The sequence below is a fragment of the Mobula hypostoma genome, chromosome 15, assembly GCF_963921235.1.
Source record: "Mobula hypostoma chromosome 15, sMobHyp1.1, whole genome shotgun sequence".
Classification (NCBI taxonomy): Eukaryota; Metazoa; Chordata; class Chondrichthyes; order Myliobatiformes; family Myliobatidae; genus Mobula; species Mobula hypostoma.
In genome coordinates, this window is record NC_086111.1 from 59,840,670 (window position 1) to 59,863,268 (window position 22,599).

Consider the following 22,599-nt stretch of genomic DNA (forward strand, 5'->3'; position numbering starts at 1 on the left):
TTTCTGAATGCATTCTGATTTTGCTGCTGAGGTGCTGTTACTCCCGAGAATATGGCTGTTATTAATACGAATAAAAGGAAACACCAAAAGGTATGAACCTAACTCTAAAACTCAACCAAACATTAATCATAAGGGCCTAATCTACCAACAGCAAACAGTAAAAGATTAAGATTAAATCACTTGGAAGGGAAAAGAGCAAGGAAGAAGCAGAAACGAAGATCTTGGGAACACGATAAATGCTTTACTTCCTTTTCAATTTACAAAAGGGAAATATATCTGATTTGGTTACTACTGCTCAAAGTTGTATAAACCAACAATTCTCTTCTGAAAATAATTTTGTACTACTGAATTAAAAACCAAAATGACAAAAACATACCGGCAATGGTCTCCATAGGCACACTGTCCCTTCTGATAGAATTTACAGATTGTCGATGGCTTGCTTGTAGACAAGTCATGGGAAAACATACAGCGGCTTCCTTCACGGCATACACCGTGCATAAAATATCTAAACACAAATATTTAATGGGATTTAGAAGTTTTCTTTATTAAAGATATAAAAGACATTTTGATCTCAAATTAATTATACGCAATACTGTACAGAATTATCCGAGAAATGAAAGAACAAAGTTCAAAACTACTCTGCAAATAAAGACATCAATAAAATGTTATGGCAATATGACACAATAATTGCTGCTGCATTTTGCAAATTACAAGAGCATTCATATGCAGGAAAAAATGTCATCTCCAATTTAAGTCATTTCACCTCTTGTAATTCCTGTCTCAAACTTCTCATATAGACCCCCAAGAATTCAAGAGAGTTTAATGTCATTTCCAGTACACAAGTGTAAAGAACAACAAAACAATTGTCACTGCCGAACTGATGCAGCACAAAAAAACACAGTAATAAAAAAGCACAGTAAATATAAATACATAGGATAGCTTATACACATAGATTGATTGTATGTCCATAAAGTGATGCTAGGTTCAGGTGTGTCTGTACACAAGGTGACTCTGACAGGAAATAATAAAGTAGTGGTGATGGGGTGGGTTAGTGGGTGGAGGTGTTGATCAGCCCTGCTACTTGTGGAAAGTAACTGTGTTTGAGTTTGGTGGCCCTGGCGTGGATGCTACATAGCTTCCGTCCTGATGGAAGTGGAGCAAACAGTCCGTGCGCAAGGTGTGTGGGATTCTTCGTGATGTTACTGGCACCTTTCTGCATATGGCTACGATAATGGTTCATTATAAAGGGTTCATTTACAACTCAATAAACAGTTTGTAGTCAGACTTAAAATAGAATGCAAGGACTCTTTATCAGCTACAAACTGTTATGGAAATGTTGGTGTTAAAGTTGCAATTGAGATCTTAATCTCATTGTGGTTTAATCCAAAGATTCGTAATCACAAATTAATGGTTTGCAATCAAAACCTTTTGATTTCAATGGGAACCACACTTGTAGTGATGGAGACAGCACGGGAGTTAGGGGTTTAGAGACAGGGATGTTAGAGGTCAGGACAGTAAAGTAAGTGTCGGGGCAGAAGCCAGTGTTCGGGGCAAGATAGTGCTGAGCTGTGAGGGTCAAGGTCTAAAGCTTGGCGAGTCCAGAGGTAGAAAGCCTGAAAAGTTGAAGACCAAAGTCAGTGAGTCCAAAGATAGAGGCTGAAAGGCCTAGTCTGCAAGTCCGGGCCAGGAACTGAAGGTCGGAGGCCTGAGGTATACAAATCTGAGAGATCAGGGCCAAGGATTGCAGGCCTGGAGGCAGCCTGTCCTGAAGTTGGAGGCCTGTCTGTATGTGTGAGGATTGGAGGTGGGAGGGTGTCTGGTGCCACTATGTATCAACACTGGCATGCTGCCCCCAGCAGGTCCTTGGGTATGTTGGCTGTTACCACGATGTGTCTTACTGTATGTTTCAATGCAAGAGTGATAACTAAAACTGAATCTGACTGCAAAAAGTATACAATACAGACTTTGCACAAGTGTAACACCTTCACAAATAGAACAGGAACAAATCCTTCAACCCACAATGTTTGCGATCCATATGAAACTAATCCCTTCTGTCTGTACATGATATCGCTCCATCTTCATTTGCCTATCCAGAAGCCTCTTAACCACCACTTTTTTTCCCACTCTCACCGGGGCAACATATTCCATTCTGAGTATGAAATTTCCATTAAACTTTTCTCCCTTGTTTCCTCTCACCTACACCTTTGCCCTATGGTATTTGACATTTCTCCCCTATCTCGCCTTTCATAACTTTATAAACCCATATCAGTTGTCTCTTCAGCCTCTGACCCTCAGAGAAAACAACCCAACGTCTCCTTAAAGCAGCGTCCTGGTAAACTAATTCTGCACCCTCTTTAAAGCTTTCACACCCTTCCTGTAATGAGACCAGAACCACACACAATGCTCCAAGTGGGGTCCAACAAAAGTTTTAGACTGCTACAAAAGTCCTACAGAATGATGCCATCACAAGAACTCATTACCTTTAGACACGAGTAGAATTTGGTCATTTGGCCTAATTCTGCTTTGTCCAACCATGAGATACTACACTGGATAAAGTACACAGAACTAAACTGACCAGCAGTCATTTGTATTATGATGCTGCGAAAGTTAGGGAGCAATTGGGATGTCATCAAGTCAGCCGAGAGTCTAAACACTTGCAAAACTCACAAACGAGAGTGAAAATTGAGACTGGAAGATAAGGTAACGGAGGATGTATAGCTCAGATACTGGTCCACTTGAACTGTCTTCTTTCATCCCTCAGCCAAACCATCTATTCCCTTTTCCCTCACATGCTCACCTAACTTCTTTTTAGATGCACCTGTCCTATTCACTTCAACCATTCCCTGTGGCAGAGAGTCTCACACTATTAGCACTCTTTGAGTATTTTATGCAGTCTCTCCATACTTTTTTTTTGACTGAAACTATACATGCAACTCAACTGAGGTTCAATAGGTACATTCCTACTTTTAGCATAAGTTCTCCACGACCCAATTCTTTACCAAAATCCAGTGGTTCGCTTGTGTATGTATTTTTTTAAATAGCTTTGCTCACCCAAGGTAAAATCTTTAGTATGAAGCCTTGGGAGACCGAAAGCAATAGTCAAGTTTATTGTTATTTAACCATATACATGTAAATAATATATAATGTATATAGAAATGAGACGTTTCTTTGAGCCAGGGTATAGAGCACAGTAGTACACATGATAACTTATGAAGGTAAGGATAAAATCTACAGATGAATCACACATAGCTAACAAACTAAAGTGCATTAATATTAACTATTGTAAGATCAGGAACAGATTAACCAGTGACACTTCCAATACGATGCGGGAGTTCAGAAGCCTGATGGTCTGGAGGAAGAAACCGTTTCTCATCCTATCCGTTCTTGTCTTTATCCATCGGTGTCTCCTGCCTGATGGTAGAAAGTAAAGGAGGATGCCGGATGGAAGGCCGGGATCCTTAATAACACTAAGGGCCCTGCATGCACAGCGCTCTTGATAAGTGTCCGATGAGAGACCCCATGATCTTCTCAGTTGTTCTCACAGTCCTTTGTAGGACATTTGATCCGATGCTCGACTGCTCCCATACCAGATGGAGATGCAACTTGTCAGTGCACTCGCAATTGCGCTCCTGTAAAACACAGTTAAGATGGTGGGGGCGGGGGGAGGCCTTTCTTGCCTCGATCTTCTTAGGAAGTGGAGGCACAGCTGTGCCTTCTTGTTCAGGGAGGTGACACTAAGGGACCAAGTGAGGTCATCCGTGATGCAAACTCTGAGGAACTTGGTGCACTTAACTCTAATAGGTCACCAGACTGTGAAATAGAATGTGATTTGAGCATCAACAGTTTTGAAAAGCTTAAGTTCACAAATGATGCAGTGTTCCTAAGCATCTAAGATCGCGAAGTGCTTCAACAAAGATTAAAGCACAAGAGGATTGACATGAGGGCAGGTGCAGGCGATGTCAAAGTAGAAACCTACAGACTGAACTGGATCAGAAACCCAGCTCGTCGCTGAACTTGCGGGTTTTGTTTTGGGCACAGCCTCAATGCAAGTTTGTAATGCCAAATAAGACCCGAGAACTCATTCAGTAAACATCCTCGTAAACAAATCCACAGAAGAATTTATAATTTCCAGCAGGCGGCAGACAAAAAAAAAGGCACTGAATATTCACGATCGAAGGAAATGCCTCAGAGTCAAGGCACAGGGTCACGGTAAGCTGCGGGGCATACTGAACCCGGGTGGGAGAGAAGTCCTGGCTCCGGGCCTCCGTGCTGACAGCAGCGCCCGATACCCCCGCTTCCTGAACCCTCACCCTAAAGGCCACCGCCAGGCTCAAAGCCCTCAAACCCGACAGCCCCAAGATTAAGAGGCTCAGTACCTGCACGTCACCTGCTTAGTGCTCATCATCCCGCCGCCAGTCCCACATCCCCTTCCTTCCCTCCTCCCGGCCTACCCAGACCTATTTCCTGTCCGTCCGTCTCAGCGGCACGGACCCACCGCAGCCCGGACCAGCGGTTCCGGCCCCCTTCAGCAGCGGAGGGTGGCTTTGAGGCGACGTTTGCCGGTGCTTGTTTATTTCGTAACCAGGAAGTAAAGGGCAACCGGCGTCACACATCTGGGCTACGGGGTCGCGCTGGCTGACCGGCCGGGCAAGTTTCCTGGCGACAAAGTGGGCCAGCCACGTCCGAGGTCCTTCCCTGGCCGGGTCATGCTAGCCCACCCGGTCAGACACTTGGAATGCTGGAAATGAGTTAACAGGTCCGAGGAGAGGGAAATAAGGGTAATCGCTTCAAGGTGGTAATTTTTCATCAGAAGTTGGACTCAGGCGTGCCGGCCCGGTTGCCTACCCCTGGCACGAGGAAATAGAATTCAAAGCAGCAAAGGGGGGAAATGTTAACGGTGTAGAAGGACATACCTGAGGCTTTATGAAACTGGCAAGTACCTCAGAATTGGTACATGTATAGAAACAAGCTGTGAGAAGGTCTGATACGTTTCCATTTCCCTTTAATTTAAATTGTTCTGTACTTGCATTTACTTTTGCTATTGCTCCTTGTCCATTCAATTCTAAAGGGATGGCAGGTTCGTGACTCCTGGTTTCAAATGGGGTGGGCGATAATGGCAAACAACACATTGTATAAATATCAATGGAGTAATATTATTCGGGAATGTGGCTTAAGAATATGTACAATGCATGAATTAAATGTACTTCCTTTAAAACTTATTCTGGAAGTTCTAATATTAGTTGTACACATTAACGTAGGATTGGGTGGCTAGAAGTAACGCGACAAGTGGATACCAAATATTACATTTTTTAATGAAACAGCATTTTCCCAATTGTACTAAACAGAATTGGAGATTATCACTTGTATTAATTTTAACGAAACGTACATCAGAACAATTATCAGATGTAGTTGATTTTGGAATGAAATTACGTTTTCTTCCTATCTTAAAGGTGTTACATTATCCGGAAATTGGATTGGAATACATGAAGTTATTTTGGATAGCCTAAGCACTCCACGTGGGTGTTACCGCGCAAGTTGTTTCCTGTGTTCTGGCGAAATCCCGTGAGAGTTTAAAGGTGCGCGAGAGCTGGAGTTTCAGGTAAAACGACCAATTCTCCCTAGGACAGTTTTGTATTAATGAGCCAGATGAATATTTCCATTTTGTTGTTATTGTTAGAAAAGTATCTTCAGCTCCTGCAAAGCCAACGACTGGAAACCAATTTTGGAGAGCAAGTATCCTAACTTTAGAAGATTATCGTTGTGCTGCCTGATCGTTTTTGTTTAAATAGATTAACAAGGATTATGACATTATTATTCATGAGATATTCATTCGGATCAACTGAATAAATATTTACAAATTAAGGAATCAATCGAACAATCAATTGTGTTTATTCAACTAATTATCTGCAAGAGTAAACGTGCATAGCAGTCATATTAAATTAGTAATTACTAGTTCTATAAAGGATATGCTGGTAAACTATTTGATTGTCCTTGTTGGCAGGTGGTTTTAACAGCGCGGAAATATGATACTGTATTTTTCTTCTCCTTCAACATTGTCCTTTAGAACAGCTGCATGGATTGAACTGAACCAAACTGCATTTTGTTTCTCACGCGTTTAGACAAGAGCTTTAACATAGCGATGTTTTTTTAAACCAACCCGCGAGTCTAAGTATTTACACAAGCTCCAATGTTCACTCCATGAAATGAACAGTGCTGGAAACTTAAGCAACCTAGTGAATATATTTAAACTACCCATAGCTTACCTCGCAAGGCATATAGGATCTCCACCGCGTGAAATCTGTGCCCCTCGTGGAAACAACCGAGGCAGCTTTTGGTTCGGAAACATTGCTCGCGAGTGGAATGAGTGGTCATTCTCCAAAGGACACCCCGGGGGGGAGGTCTGGCATTCAATTCCGGTCTGGACTGCCGAACAATTAGTGCCGTTTTTTTTCGAAACCATTTCATCCGTTTAGGAGATGAACGGTGCAAGTGGCATTTTAGTAAGGCCCGAATCCCGTGAATAATAAAATAATGTTTGATTGATTCCTTAAAATAATTTGTAAGTATTTATTCAGTTGATCTAAACGAATATCTCATGAATAATAATGTCATAACCTTTGCTAAACAAAAACCAATCAGGCAACACAACGATAATCTCCTACAGTTAGAAGTAGGAAACCCTGAAACCTCTCCCGCCATTCAAAATTAGCATGGCTAATCTACCACAGGCCAGATCCCATAGCCCTCAAGCCCCGAACTGCTGAACAAATGGCTTAACTTCTAACTTTTGTTGCTTCTAAAGTATGAAAGTAATATCTAAATATATAAATCCACCCCCCCCCCACAACTCTCTGGGGGAGATAATTCCAGAGATTTCGCCATCCTCTGAGCGAATGAAGGAAGGAGCCCCAGAACTGTGAAAGCTATTTCCTTTCAGTTCTAGGCCAAGTACAACAACTCAAAAATAAATCTTCCCTTGACTCCATCGGTTGCCTCAGACCTTGGTTGCCCCCTGCTTCTGCCGCACTCTTAGCAAGAATCTGTCTTCCAACGCCGTTAACACTGGCAGCTCCCTCCTTTTCCTGTATTTCACTCCCGTTGAAGTTTGCCCTATCCAATGCCGCCCTGGGCAACTTCTGTGCCTTAACCAAACAACGCAGGCCACGTTCTGTTTCCTAAAAGTTGCTGGTGAACGCAACAGGCCAGGCAGCATCTCTAGGAGGAGGTACAGTCCACGTTTCGGGCCGAGACCCTTCGTCAGGACTAACTGAAAGAAGAGATAGTTACTACTTTTATTGTGTGTTGCTTGAAATTCCAGCATCTGCAGATTTCGTCGTGTTTGCACGTTCTGTTTCGCACAGATTTCCACACCTTTTCTCACTTCATCTGTTCCGGAAGCTTGCAAATTAATATGGTCACACAGGAGATTCTGCAGAAGCTGGAAGTTCAAAGCCACACACACAAAATGCTGCAGGAGCTCGGCAGATCTAGCAGCATCTATGGAGAGGAACGAACAGCCGACGTTTCAGGCCGAGACTGGACTAGAAAGGAAAGGGGTGGGCAAGCCAGAATAAGAAGGCGGAGCTGGGGGGGGGGAAGGGAGTACCAGCTGGCAGGTGATGAGTGAAGCCAGGTGGGTGTGGGGGGTGGGGTGTAATGTAACCAGGAGGTGACAGGTCGAAAAGAAGGCTGGAGAAGAAGGAACCTGATAGGAGAGGAGAGAGGACCATGAGGGAAAGGGCAGGGAGAGGCGATCGGCAGGTGAGGAGGAGAGAATTAAGAGGCCAGAGTGATAGGGTTCGGAAGGGAAAAATACTTTTAGCTGAAGAAATTGGTCAGCTAACTGACTGAAGGCTACTCAGACGGAATATGAGGCTTCTTCCAACCTCCAAATTAATATTGACATTAATTCAAATTTGTCATTGGCTTATCTATTCCTGAACATTTTGAGTGGGCTGGGGCCTACCTCAAACCTGCTCATTTTCGAATAGGAAGCAAAACACAGCAGGGAAGGTGGGAAATATATACTTGCAGTGCATCAGCTGCATGAACGCCTGAAATGTAGACAGTCGCTTAAATTTCAGTGGGAGTGGTGTCTCTTGTTTTTTATCTCTGCAGGTCTGTTTGCAGCGAGTGGAACAGGAGCTCAATTTGACATAATCCGTCCACCTCGTCCAACATAATAGTTGGATCAGCAGCCAATCATCTTCCTGGCACGGGACAATTAATATTTAATACTAATTGAGGCAGCTGGGTGAAATCGGTATTTAAAGAGACCGCGGGATTGCCAAATTTGGATGACTTCCGTACTCCACCGGGGAAGAAGGGAATGGAGAATCGGATTATAACCTTTCGCCATTGTGGCAAAGATATTTATTGCTTTAATGTACCGGTGGAATGCCCGATCTGTGGCCAGAGTCTCTTAGGACGAAGACTGGAAGATGCCCCGGTCAGTATTCCCAACTGCTTTGTAGATGGGCATCAAGAAAAGTGTTCTTTCCTGATCAAACCTACTAAAGGATCGTTCCTGAGGTAAACAAAAATCTTGATAGTGGACAGAAATATTAATTATCTATAATTTGCAGCCTTAAAATTACACCGCAATCTGTTGTCCTCAAAACCTGATTCGATGGCTTATAGAAGAGTAAAGCACAGCACCAGGCTCTTCGGCCAGGACGTCGATGCTGACCATGCTGCCAATTTAAACCGCACACCTGCCTGTTTATGGTCTATATCCCTCCATTCGCTGCCTGCTCACATCTATCTAAATGAGTCTTAAACATTTCTGTCGTGTTTGCTTCTCCTGGGAGTGGGTTCGGGCATCTACCACTGTTCGAGTTTTAAAAAAAAGTTTACTTCTTAAATCTCCTTTAAACTTTCCCCCTATGCCCTTAAAGTGGTTGGGTTTCCACTCTGGGGGGGGGAACAATCTGACCCTCTAACCTATGTATTGGTTGCCTCTCATTCATTTACATACTTCTATCAGATCGCAACCCCCCCCCCCCGCCTTCGATACTCCTGAGAAAACGATCCAAGTTTGCCCCACTTCTCCCTGTAGCCAATACTCGCCAATCTCGATGCGTCTCTTCTGCACACTCTCCAAAGCCTCATTTCTCCTGCAGCGAGGCAACCAGACCTGCACACAATACTCCAGGTGCGGCCTCATCGAAGTTTTGTACAACAGCAACCTTTACACCTTTTATACTTAATGTTCCGAACAGTGAAGAGGCTTCTGTACTACCCCATCTGCTTGTGTTGCCACTTTCTGAGAGGGACTCAGAGCCCTCTCTCTGCATCAGTTCTAAAAATCCTGCCACTTAGTGCCAATGTTCCGCATACACTTGTCCTTGAAACTTCAACACCTCACACTTGCGCTGATTAAGCATCGTCTGCCATTTCCCTGCCTATCTACAACTTGTACATCCCGCTGAAGCCTTTGTCAGCCATCAATAACTTTGGCAATTTCTGTGTTATCTGCATCTTATTCATCAACCCACCAACATTTTCGTCTAAATCCCAGTCAAGAATTCGAAATGAAAGAAAGTAAATCCAAGTTTACATTTTCTGCAGTACTGTGCAGTTCTGTCAGGCACATTTATGTCGCGAGGTTGCCGTAGACTTTTCCACAGCACTGTATTTGCCAGCGTGGAGCGGAGTGCGAGATTGTCAGTCTGGCGGGAGCAAAGGATGTCGAGAACGGTGAGGGTGGCCGGGTGTGGGACAGGTGGCAGAGAAGGAGTGCCTGGGACGGGGATGGTGCGGGTGCAGGCACACCCAGCCCTGAGACTGCAGGCAAGGCTATTTGATTCCAAACAATTGATTTACTGATCATTTCGGAACGTCTCTCCGGTGCTCTCCGTTCCCTCTCCTCTCTCTACAGAGCAATACATATTATTACAGTACTGTGTACCCAAGCTATATTTCTGTGCCTAATACTCTCGCACTACTGTATATAATTTAATATGGAGGATAGATTAAGTGCGGTGACTAGTTGGTTCGTTCGGATTTGGGAGGCTGTCCAGTCCCATCCAATTTAGTCGCGTGATCTGTTAAATATGCTTCTTACTTATTGTCTGTTCTTCTGCCCTTTGCGAACCAGTAGGACAGAGGGTTCATAATCTCTTTAATGTGAATAAATGTTCTGAAACCGCGAACTGTTGTTTTACGAGAACAAAAATAGAAACATGGCACATTTTAACATGAGTTTAATGCTTCTGAGAAAACAAATCCTCTGAATTTGTAGAACAAACTTTCAGCACTTCCTGCCAGCGGTTGTCATGAATAGGTGGATACAAGGAGCAAAGCAGACCTGACAGTTGCTGCGGCGAGAGTACTCTCAACGCGAACTCAGATTTCCCAAAACCTACACGTGTTCCGACTTGGGTAGACGGAATGTTCGTGCTCTTCACAGAGCCTCTGATTGGATGCATCGTGTTTATGGTGATTGAATTCCTGAAGAATACCAATATCCAGAAATACAGCCGCTCACTCTGTTTCTTTACGGGTTACTTAGTTAAACGCCAGAAAACCATATTCCTTTGAAACTTGTCTCCGAGTCACAAGTTTGCATGCCAAGTCCCGACCTAACTTGACAGTTTAGAGCAGTGCTGAAGGGCTGCAGTAGAATACTGCAGAGATCAGAATACTTCCCCCTCAAATAAAGCGAAGTAAGTAATCGGATCAACAAAAACAACAGGAATTCTGCAGATGCTGGAAATTCAAGCAACACACATCAAAGTTGCTGGTGAACGCAGCAGGCCAGGCAGCATCTCTAGGAAGAGGTACAGTCGACGTTTCAGGCCGAGACCCTTCGTCAGAACTAACTGAAGGAAGAGTTAGTAAGAGATTTGAGAGGGGGAGGGGGTGATCACCTGTCCAGCTCTTGGCTCCATCCCTCCCCCTCCTGTCTTCTCCTATCATTTTGGATCTCCCCCTCCCCCGCCCACGTTCAAATCTCTTACTAACTCTTCCGTCAGTTAGTCCTGACGAAGGGTCTCGGCCTGAAACGTCGACTGTACCTCTTCCTAGAGATGCTGCCTGGCCTGCTGCGTTCACCAGCAACTTTGATGTGTGTTAATCGGATCAACAATTTTTTTTTTGTTTAAATGGCCCAAAAGCAAAATATTGAAGATGCCAATTTCCCCCGGGATCAATAAAGTATGACTATGCCTCAGCATTTGTTCTATTGATTGTGTCCAGTAGGTTGCGCTTTATTTCATACGACCTTTGTTGCCGTCTCTCACTGCAATCCACGCGGGACTTGAAGAGTCACTTTCCAACTATAAAAGATTTTGAGATGTGTCGATATCATGCGGATAGCAGCTACCCCCTCCCACCCCGTGTGACAAGGTTTTGGAGTTCTAACCCACAGTTGTCAAACAGATAATCTCTTTTACAAGTATAACAGTTTACAGGTTTTGTGTAGGATTTCTTCCAGTGGTTAGCACACACAGGCACACCGATAGACGTGTCCGTTTACTGTGGAATTATTGGCTTACGTACAGTAGTAGTTGTAGGGTTGGTAACAAAAAGGCAATACGAGACCGAATGAAGGTTAGTTTTAAGTTGCATGTTTTCTATTTTAAATTTCGTTCAAAACTTTGTTTCTTTTTTATGATTGAGACGTAAAAATCTCACTTTCCTTTCCACATTTACTGAAGCTTTCCTTTTCCTGAACGTCTTTTCACATTTCAAAATCGCCGCACTTTCCCGTTTCTTTCTATGCGCGCTTTTCAAGATGCATTTTCGTTCCTGCCAGTTACCCTGTTCTCCAGCTAACGTGGCTCGGTGAGATAGTCTTCCATAAGGACTGCACTTAACGCTCAGTAAAACTTATTTTTTCCTCAGAGAATATGATGGACAAGCTGATCTTCATGTTGGTATCTCAAATACTCAGGGTGAGTTCAAAATAAGACCATACTTAGTTTGAACAAACGTTTAGAATTTAAGCACACGATAGGTACATTAAAACATATTGTATAAGGAAACAACATAGTGAAAGTAATTGAGCCAAAATTATTATGTGAACAAGGGAGTAGAGCGGAAACCTGATTGGTTAATCCTCATCCAATCAGGAGGGACAGACTACGGGGGTATAAATACCACCGGAGCCGATATGCCCACAGGCATCATTCCCGATGAAGATGGTGGAGTTTGTCAGTTATAATCGATACCTGAGAAGAGTTTATTTGTCATATATGCCGGGAAAGCACTAGATCATTTTTGTCACGTAATACTTTGAGCTTAATCATTTTAATATGAATGATGTAGAAATTTTGTTTGCAAATAATTTATGATATTAATAAATAATTGCTTGTATTCATAACTAGCCTACTTTCCAAATTTATTCTATTCCTCATGAAGTGCTGGACAAAACTATGGTATTGGTACTGCATCAGTAATGTTCGGTGATATGGTTCAGCATATACTCAGGAGGTTTTTTCCATGCATGAATTGATACAAACTGTTTCTTTGTGAACTTCTTTCCTCCCCCCGTTTCAAAATGTTTCTTTTCTGTGTTGCTGAAAGTTTCAATAACATTTTACACTTAAGTGACCAAGAATTATGATACATTTTAAGGTGCTTGGAAGTAGGTACAGAGGAGATGTCAGGGATAAGTTTTTATGCAGAGAGTGGTGAGTGCGTGGAATGGGCTGGAATAGAGGCGGATGCAATAGGGTCTTTTAAGAGACTCCTGGATAGGTGCATGGAGTTTAGAAAAATAGAGGGCTATGGGTAACCATAAAGTAAGTACATGTTCGGCACAGCATTGTGGGCCGAAGGGTCTGTATTGTTCTGTAGGTTTTCTATGTTTCTATCTTTTAGTTTCGCTTCCTGTAGTAACTCTTAAGTTTTCGCTATTCTTTCATTGCAGGAATTGTGTACAATTACATTGAAACCGGTGTCCAAAGAGATGACTGTGGTTGGGAGGAATGCATTTCAGTACCACTGGTACAATCAGACACATACAATTTAATTAACCAGTGGGATCTTTATTTGGAGCAATTCTCCACTGCTGACATATGGATACCAGACAGGTATGGATCATAGAACATTTTTTAGCCCATGAGGTTTATTTCAATAATTTCACCTTGCAAGCATAGGTTTTATCCTGGTGACACAAGAGACCGCATTTGCTGGAACATGGAGCAATATTTAATCTGCTGGAGGACTGTCGTGGGTTGAGCAGCATCGATGGGTGTGTGGGGGGGGGCAAGGAGAAAAGGAAATTGTCTTTTAAACTCACGAGAGAGCATAGGCCATCGACTTTTTGCTGTTGATGTTTCAGTAGCAGGCAATTTCTTTTTTACGAGGTCGAGTTTCTAGCTCGACGCTCAACACAGCAAACGGATGGAAAGCGGGGGAAAGGATGGCAGAATTTGTTAACGTTGTGGGGTGAGACCCTGCATTAAGATGGTATCTGCAACAATCCTGGTTTCTGTCATGTTTCCCCATGCTCTAATCTAGACCAGACATCCCCAAACTGGGGTCTACAAGCCCAGTTAATGGTAGAGGTCCATAGCATAAAAAAGGCTGGAAATCCCCGATCTAGATCATTTACAGTACACCTATTACCAGAGATTAAATGCTTCTCTAAAGCGCTAATTCCCTCTACATTCCTCACCACATTATCGCTCTCTACTTCTGTCAGTAGTGTGCTGAATAGTGCGTGTTGAATCACTCAGCTAGAACATTTGAAAGGGGTGTAAGAAGTTCCTTATCTGAAATTGAGCTCATGAATCACTGGGTGAAGTCATATTGGGATTGACTATTATAGGCAACCTCCAACTTGATGGCATGAATGTCGATTTCTCCTTCCAATTAATAATAAAAAATCCCTCCCCCTTTCCTCTTCTATTCTTCACTGGCTTTCTTTCCTCTTCTCACCTGCTTGTCCCCTCCTCCTTCCCTTTCTCCTATAGTCCACTTGCTCCTATCAGATTTATTCCTCTCCCACCCTACACACCTGGCTTCACCTATCACCTTCCAGTAGTCATAGTCATAGTCATACTTTATTGATCCCGGGGGAAATTGGTTTTTGTTACAGTTGCACCATAAATTATAAATAGTAATAGAAATAGTAATATTACTTAGTAAGTAGTAATAGTCATGGAAATAATAAATAGCAATAGAAAATAGTAATAAACAGTTAAATAGTAATATGTAAATTATGCCAGTAAATTATGAAATAAGTCCAGGACCAGCCTATCGGCTCAGGGTGTCTGACCCTCCAAGGGAGGAGTTGTAAAGTTTGATGGCCACAAGCAGGAATGACTTCCTATGATGCTCTGTGCTGCATCTTGGTGGAATGAGTCTCTGGCTGAATGTAATCCTGTGCCCAACCAGTACATTATGTAGTGGATGGGAGACATTGTCCAAGATGGCATGCAACTTGGACAGCATCCTCTTTTCAGACACCACCGTGAGAGAGTCCAGTTCCATCCCCACAACATCACTGGCCTTACGAATGAGTCTGTTGATTCTGTTGGTGTCTGCTACCCTCAGCCTGCTGCCCCAGCACACAAGAGCAAACATGATAGCACTGGCCACCACAGACTCATAGAACATCCTCAGCATCGTCTGGCAGATGTTAAAGGACCTCAGTCTCCTCAGGAAATAGAGACAGCTCTGACCCTTCTTGTAGACAGCCTCAGTGTTCTTTGACCAGTCCAGTTTATTGTCAATTCGTATCCCCAGGTATTTGTAATCCTCCACCATGTCCACACTGACCCCCTGGATGGAAACAGGGGTCACCGGTTCCTCAGGTCTACCACCAGCTCCTTAGTCTTTTTCACATTAAGCTGCAGATAATTCTGCTCAACCATGTGACAAAGTTTCCTACCGTAGCCCTGTACTGAGCCTCATCTCCCTTGCTGATGCATCCAACTATGGCAGAGCCATCCGAAAACTTCTGAAGATGACAAGACTCTGTGCAGTAGTTGAAGTCCGAGGTGTAAATGTGAAGAGAAAGGGAGACAAGACAGTCCCCTGTGGAGCCCCAGTGCTGCTGATCACTCTGTCGGATACACAGTGTTGCAAGCACACATATCCACTTCCCCACCTCCCCCAACCTTTTCACTTTGGTGTCTTCCCCCTTGCTTTCCAGTCTTAAAGGGTCTTGGCCCGAAACGTCGATTGTTTGTTTATTTCCATAGATGCCATCTGATTTGCTGAGTTCCTCCAGCACTTTGTGTGTGTTGCTTTGATTTCCAACATCTGCAGACTTTCTAGTGTTTGTGATGTTAGCACTGATATGTGGGTCTGCCACTAAGAGATCAGCAAGCCTAAAACTTAACCCTCATGAGTTGTGGAGAAAGTATTCAAAGGAATCGTTCCTGTTACACAGGTAACCAAAACCAAGAAAGCAAAAATATACATAAATCTTGTTTTAAAGAAAAAAAAAATCTGGTTTCTACTGCACATGAAGTTGCAGAATGGATCAAATGGAAATGTAAGTGCCCATTAAAAATCATTATGCTCCTACATATCCTCCATTTAGATAATTTAGCATATTAACTACAATATATACAAAACTTGAGAAACCTGCACTTTAAACATAGAACATAGAATAGTACAGCACAGTACAGGCCCTTTGGCCCACAATGTTGTGCCGACCCTCAAACCCTGCCTCCCATATAAGCGCCCACCTTAGATTCCTCCATATACCTGTTTAGTAGTCTCTTAAACTTCACTAGTGTATCTGCCTCCACCACTGACTCAGGAAGTGCATTCCACACACCAACCACTCTCTGAGTAAAAAACCTTCCTCCAATATCCCCCTTGAACGTCCCACCCCTTACCTTAAAGCCATGTCCTCTTGTATTGAGCAGTGGTGCCCTGGGGAAGAGGTGCTGGCTATCCACTCTATCTATTCCTCTTATTATCTTGTACACCTCTATCATGTCTCCCCTCATCCTCCTTCTCTCCAAAGAGTGAAGCCCTAGCTTCCTTAATCTCTGATCATAATGCATACTCTCTAAACCAGGCAGCATCCTGGTAAGTCTCCTCTGTATCCTTTCCAATGCTTCCACATCCTTCCTATAGTGAGGCAACCAGAACTGGACACAGTACTCCAAGTGTGGCCTAACCAGAGTTTTATAGAGCTGCATCATTACATCGCGACTCTTAAACTCTATCCCTCAACTTATGAAAGCTAACACCTCATAAGCTTCCTTAACTACCCTATCCACCTGTGAGGTAACTTTCAGGGATCTGTGGACATGTACCCTCAGATCCCTCTGCTCCTCTACACTACCAAGTATCCTGCCATTTACTTTGTACTCTGCCTTGGAGTTTGTCCTTCCAAAGTGTACCACCTCACATTTCTCCGGGTTGAACTCCATCTGCCACTTCTCAGCCCACTTCTGCATCCTATCAATGTCTCTCTGCAATCTTTGACAATCCTCCGCACTATCTACAACACCACCAACCTTTGTGTCGTCTGCAAACTTGCGAACCCACCCTTCTACCCCCACATCCAGGTCGTTAATAAAAATCACGAAAAGTAGAGGTCCCAGAACAGATCCTTGTGGGACACCACTAGTCACAATCCTCCAATCTGAATGTACTCCCTCCAACATGACCCTCTGCCTTCTGCAGGCAAGCCAATTCTGAATCCACCTGGCCAAACTTCCCTGGATCCCATGCCTTCTGACTTTCTGAATAAGCCTACTGTGTGGAACCTTGTCAAATGCCTTACTAAAATCCATATAGATCACATCCACTGCACTACCCTCATCTATATGCCTGGTCACCTCCTCAAAGAACTCTATCAGGCTTGTTTGACACGATTTGCCCTTCACAAAGCCATGCTGACTGTCCCTGATCAGACCATGATTCTCTAAATGCCCAGAGATCCTATCTCTAAGAATCTTTTCCAACAGCTTTCCCACCACAGACATGAGGCTCACTGGTCTATAATTACCCGGACTATCCCTACTATCTTTTTTGAACAAGGGGACAACATTCACCTTCCTCCAATCTTCAGGTACCATTCCCGTGGACAACGAGGACATAAGGATCCTAGCCAGAGGCTCAGCAATCTCTTCCCTTGCCTTGTGGAGCAGCCTGGGGAATATTCCGTCAGGCCCCGGGGACTTATCCGTCCTAATGTATTTTAACAACTCCAACACCTCCTCTCCTTTAATATCAACATGCTCCAGAACATCAACCTCACTCATATTGTCCTCACCATTATCAAGTTCCCTCTCATTGGTGAATACCGAAGAGAAGTATTCATTGAGGACCTCGCTTACTTCCACAGCCTCCAGGCACATCTTCCCACCTTTATCTCTAATCGGTCCTACCTTCTCTCCTGTCATCCTTTTTTTCTTCACATAATTGAAGAATGCCTTGGGGTTTTCCTTTACCCTACTCACCAAGGCCTTCTCATGTCCCCTTCCTGCTCTTCTCAGCCCCTTCTTAAGCTCCTTTCTTGCTTCCCTATATTCCTCAATAGACCCATCTGATCCTTGCTTCCTAATCCTCATGTATGCTGCCTTCTTCCACCTGACTAGATTTTCCACCTCACTTGTCACCCATGGTTCCTTCACCCTACCATTCTTTATCTTCCTCACCGGGACAAATTTATCCCTTACATCCTGCAAGAGATCTCTAAACATCGACCACATGTCCATTGTACATTTCCCTGCAAAAACATCATTCCAATTCACACCTGCAAGTTCTAGCCTTATAGCCTCATAATTTACAGTTCCCCAATTAAAAATTTTCCTGTCCTCTCTGATTCTATCCTTTTCCATGATAATGCTAAAGGCCAAGGAGTGGTGGTCACTGTCCCTCAGATGCTCACCCACTGAGAGATCTGTGACCTGACCCGGTTCATTACCTAGTACTAGATGTAGTATGGCATTCCCCCTGGTTGACCTGTCCACATACTGTGACAGGAATCCGTCCTGGACACACTTAACAAACTCTGCCCCATCTAAACCCTTGGAACTAATCAGGTGCCAATCAATATTAGGGAAGTTAAAGTCACCCATGATAACAACCCTGTTATTTTTGCACCTTTCCAAAATCTACTTCCCAATCTGCTCCTCTGTATCTCTGCTGCTACCAGGGGGCCTACAGAATACTCCCAACAGAGTAACTGCTCCCTTGCTGTTCCTGACTTCCACCCATACTGACTCAAAAGAGGATCCTGCTACATTACCCACCCTTTCTGTAGCTGTAATAGTATCCCTGACCTGTAATGCCACCCCTCCTCCCCTTTTTCCACCCTCTCTATCCCTTTTAATGCACTGAAATCCAGGAATATTGAGAATTCATTCCTGCCCTGGTGCCAGCCAAGTTTCTGTAATGGCCACTGCATCATAATTCCATGTATGTTTCCAAGCTCTCAGTTCATCACCTTTGTTCCTGATGCTTCTTGCATTGACGTACACACACTTCAGCCCTTCTACCTTACTGTCTTTACACCGTTTATTCTGTTATTCTGTTTCTCTTTCCTCAAAGCCTCTCTGTATGTTAGATCTGGCTTTACTCCATGCACTTAAGCCCACCCTGCCATCATTAACCAACATAAACAATCCCAAATTTACTCCTCCATTTCTACTATTCAGCTCTTCATTCCTCTTCGCCAGTGTCATGCTCTTCTGTCTCTAAGTCTCACTTGATACATAATGGTTGATGACGTTCCATACATCACATTACCTTTTCCATTTACGTTAACTGTTCAAAGTTGTATTTGAACTATCACAATTGTAATCAATTTTCTGAGTATGATTATCATTTGTGTTTCTAGGTATGATGAATATGAGCACAACTGCTATTCCTTTGCATTGACCTTCATCAATCGTGTCTTGGCAGCACAGAGTAAACGGCAGCTGAGTAGGATGGAATTTACCGAGAGGTTTGTGGTTCCACGGACAAAGCGAGCCTCCAAGTACATCACACTTTATCGAGAGCTATGCAGAAGCTACTACTATGTTGCAGATGATATCCAAACTGAAGAAGTTAGCACCCAGTTTTAAAAAAAAACTGAACAGCTCGTCTAAATTCATGACTTTAAAAATCACTACTCAGTGAAATGTGCAGAAAAATTAAACTTGCATTGATTAATAGAGTTGCATTTCCTCCTATGTCCATTAGTTACAAGGTAATTTTATTATAAATCAACCACTAATTATTTTTCTAACTACACAGATTATGACAAATGGAACTACTATAAATAACTGAAGTAAAATAATATTTTATTTTGCTGTAAACAGTCCTGAATACTGGACGTGCATGCAGTATTGTTCTCAAGATCACACAATAAAATTGTAGTTTAAATTTTGTCCAAGGTAATAAGCTACGTTCATACATTGGAAGTGTGTGTGAATTATTGTGTGGTAGTGTCAGCAACCCCGGGTTTGCATGGAAGAAAGCAGGCAGGGTTTCTTGTACTGCTTGCTTCATAGTTGAACACTCTGGAAAGTCTAAGTAAACCTTTCAGGCTTCAACATCAGTACAATGTGAAACCAGCCTACCTTCTGCAGGCTCCAAATGCATGTGGGAAATAATGCTAACTGTGCTTCAGTATTCAGTTTTTCCCATGCAAGTCTCTCTTGGACTTGCACTTTAAGGCTGGGACTTAGTGAGCAAAATGTGCCATTGGGCTAAATCACTGGCCTCCATTTGTTGTTCAAAAATCATTTGAATAGAGATTCTTGACTTGTAGGTCTAAGTGAATTTCTTTTTTTTCAACAAGTATTTTGTTCGCTAAAACTATAAGACACAGGAACAGAATTAGACCAGTGTAGTTTCATTTATTTCAAAATATTAATACATTTTCAAATATTTAGTATTTCATAATTGCTTTCACTTTAAATAGTTTGTAAGTTATTCCAATATTAATAGTTTTGATTAAAATAATTAAAAAAAGCTTTTTGGACAGTTATTAAAAAAACACACCTGATGTTAAGATAGAAGATAAACATCTTTTCCCAGCATTGTCTGCTGTTAAAGGGTGTTAGGGTACTATGGAAGGGCATCATCTTTACCCAAGTAGCAAGATGAGGCGGGCAGGTGAGGGGCAGCAGACCTGATTCAGCAGGATTCTGCTCACAGACAGAAACATAGAAAACCTACAGCACAATACAGGCCCTTCAGCCCACAAAGCTGTGCTGAACATGTCCTTACCTTAGAACTACCTCGGCTTTACCCACAGCCCTCTATTTTTCGAAGCTCCATGTAGCCATCCAGGAGTCTCTTATGTTACGTACCCCGTAACTGGGTTGCCAAACCAGCAGAAATGGATCACTCAGTTGGAGTCTGGAGTACTAGAACTAAGAAAGTTTTATTAAAGAAACAAGCAACACAGTAATCGAAAGGATAATAAATGCAACAATTCAACAATGATAACCACACATGTGCACAGAATTAAGATAACAGCATCAATCAAGCTCTATCGTTGTCTAGGGGTAAATGACCAATTTCAAAATGACTCAAAGTTCAGTCCAGTTTGTAGTTCAGTTCGCAGTAATCGTTGCCATGGCGATGGACAACGTGGGGGAAGAGAGACATAGAATAGGAACAACTCATCATTCAGCGCAGCTTCACTCACAGACCAGCGGGATGGCTCACAAACAGCTTTTGGGCGGGTCCTTGGTGATGTCACCTGAGGTCACCGACTGTGACCCCTCCTCCAGATGCGGTCGATCCTCTGCAGTGAACCCGGCACCCAGGCAAGGGCGGACACACACCGGGTTCCCGCTGATCGTACCTTTCCACCCACTCGTGAGAAGCGTACCGCTTCCAGGGTCTCGTTACCTCGGGTGGCGTGTGTGTCTGTCTTAGCGAACCTGTCCCTTTTTATCCCCCTGCTGGGGTATCGCCTGTCCATCACTTCAAACAGTTCAGGGTTCAAAGGGGGGAGCCGCTCCAGACAGCTCTTCCTCCCACATCCCTTCATTACACATCTCCAGACGCTGCTCCATTGTTCCTTATCTCTCCTTCCCCTGAGGGCAGGTGGCAGACCAACTGCTGATGCCACTGATGCTAGCCCAGGCCAGCAAACATCTTAATTTTATGTGTATTCTCGTAACACTTAAAAGACCTCATTGTTTCCACCTCCCCCACTGCCACTAGCAGCCCATTCCACGCACTCACCACTCTCTGTGTAAAAAAAACTTACCCCTGACATCTCCTCTGTACCTAATTCCAAGCACCTTAAAACTATGCTCTCTCATGTTAGCCATTTCAGCCCTGGGGAAAAGCCTCTGACTATCCACACAATTAATGCCTCTCATTATCCTGTGCACCTCTATCAGGTCACCTCTCATCCTCCGTCGCTCCAAGGAGAAAAGGCCGAGTTCACTCAACCTGTTCTCATAAGGCATGCTCCCCAATCCCGGCAACATCCCTGTAAATCTCCTCTGCACCTTTTCTATGGTTTCCATGTCCTTTCTGTAGTGAGGCGACCAGAACTGAGCACAGTACTCCAAGTGGGGTTTGACCAGGGTCCTATATAGCTGCAACATTACCTCTTGGCTCTTAAACTCAAGCTCATGATTAATGAGGGCCAATGCACCATTTGCCTTCTTAACCACAGATTCAACCTGCGTACCAGCTTTGAGTGGCCTATGGACTCGGACCCCAAGATCCCTCCGATCCTCCACACTGCCAGGAGTTTTACCATTAATGCTATTTTCTGCCATCATATTTGACCTACCAAGATGAACCACCTCACACTTATCTGGGTTGAACTCCATCTGCCACTTCTCAGCCCAGATTTGCATCCTATCAATGTCCCGTTGTAACCTCTGACAGCCCTCCACACTAACCACAACACCTCCAACCTTTGTGTCATCAGCAAATTCACTAACTCATCCCTTCCTCATCCAGGTCATTTATAAAAATCACGAAGAGTAAGGGTCCCAGAACAGATCCCTGAGGCACACCATCGGTTGCCGGCCTCCATGCAAAATATGGCCCGTCTACAACCACTCTTTGCCTTCTGTGGGCAAGCCAGTTCTAGATCCACAAAGCAATGTCCTCCTGGATCCCATGCCTCCTTTCTCAAAAAGCCTTGCATGGGGTACCTTAGCAAATGCCTTGCTAAAATCCATATAAACTACATCTACGGCTCTACCTTCATCAATGTGTTTAGTCATATCCTCAAAAAATTCAATCAGGCTCGTAAGGCACAACCTGCCTTTGACAAAGGCATGCAGACTATTTCTAATCATATTATGCCTCTCCAAATGTTCATAAATCCTGGATCTTCTCCATCAACTTACCAACCACTGAAGTAAGACCGGCCTATAATTTCCTGGGCTATCCCTACTCACTTTCTCGAATAAGGGAACAACATCCGCAACCCTCCAATCCTCCAGAACCTCTCCCGTCCCCAATGATGATGCAAAGATCATTGCCAGAGGTTCAGCAATCTCCTTCCTCGCTTCCTACAGTAGCCTGGGGTACATCTCATCCGGTCCTGGTGACTTACCCAACTTGATGCTTTCCAAAAGCTCCAGCACATCCTCTTCCTTAATATCTACACGCTCAAGATTTTCAGTCCACTGCAAGTCATCCCTACAAGCGCCAAAATCCTTTTCCATAGTGAATACTGAAGCAAAGTATTCATTAAGTACCTCCTCT

The 22,599-nt window shown here is 43.6% G+C and overlaps 2 protein-coding genes across 9 annotated transcripts in view; one reads left to right on the forward strand and one right to left on the reverse strand.

The window, feature by feature from the left end:
• The window catches only part of mkrn2 (makorin, ring finger protein, 2), a 22,266-nt gene extending 14,708 nt beyond the window's left edge, over nt 1-7,558 (reverse strand). Inside the window, exons 1-2 of one of the 3 annotated variants that reach the window (XM_063068147.1) lie at nt 6,264-7,558; nt 377-505 (exon numbers count right to left, since the gene is read on the reverse strand). In XM_063068147.1, the coding sequence (XP_062924217.1) occupies nt 377-505; nt 6,264-6,460 (326 nt within the window). In that variant the 5' untranslated portion in view covers nt 6,461-7,558. Of the gene's footprint in view, nt 1-376; nt 506-4,376; nt 4,505-6,263 lie in introns of those variants that run through there. The other 2 variants (XM_063068148.1, XM_063068149.1) reach the window with 2 other exon arrangements.
• LOC134356909 (MKRN2 opposite strand protein-like) lies at nt 4,079-19,388 on the forward strand. 6 transcript variants are annotated; one of them, XM_063068153.1, is made up of 6 exons: nt 4,079-4,209; nt 5,451-5,599; nt 8,119-8,532; nt 11,848-11,897; nt 12,875-13,037; nt 18,761-19,386. In XM_063068153.1, the coding sequence occupies exons 3-6, from the start codon at nt 8,330-8,332 to the stop codon at nt 18,987-18,989; spliced, it is 645 nt and encodes a 214-aa protein (XP_062924223.1). In that variant the 5' UTR covers nt 4,079-4,209; nt 5,451-5,599; nt 8,119-8,329; the 3' UTR covers nt 18,990-19,386. The 6 variants fall into 6 exon arrangements, with proteins under 6 accessions (XP_062924223.1, XP_062924224.1, XP_062924220.1 ...); XM_063068154.1 differs by lacking the exon at nt 4,079-4,209 and adding an exon at nt 4,461-4,562; XM_063068150.1 differs by lacking the exon at nt 4,079-4,209 and adding an exon at nt 4,573-4,979.
• Nucleotides 19,389-22,599: the final 3,211 nt, after the last annotated feature.

Excerpts from the sequence above, each read along its gene's own strand:
- LOC134356909 (XM_063068153.1), top strand. The coding sequence starts at position 8,330 with ATGGAGAATCGGATTATAACCTTTCGCCATTGTGGCAAAGATATTTAT. Across the intron at positions 8,533-11,847 it reads ACTAAAGGATCGTTCCTGAG|AGAATATGATGGACAAGCTG; the intron begins GTAAACAAAAAT and ends TTTTTTCCTCAG. Across the intron at positions 11,898-12,874 it reads TGGTATCTCAAATACTCAGG|GAATTGTGTACAATTACATT; the intron begins GTGAGTTCAAAA and ends CTTTCATTGCAG.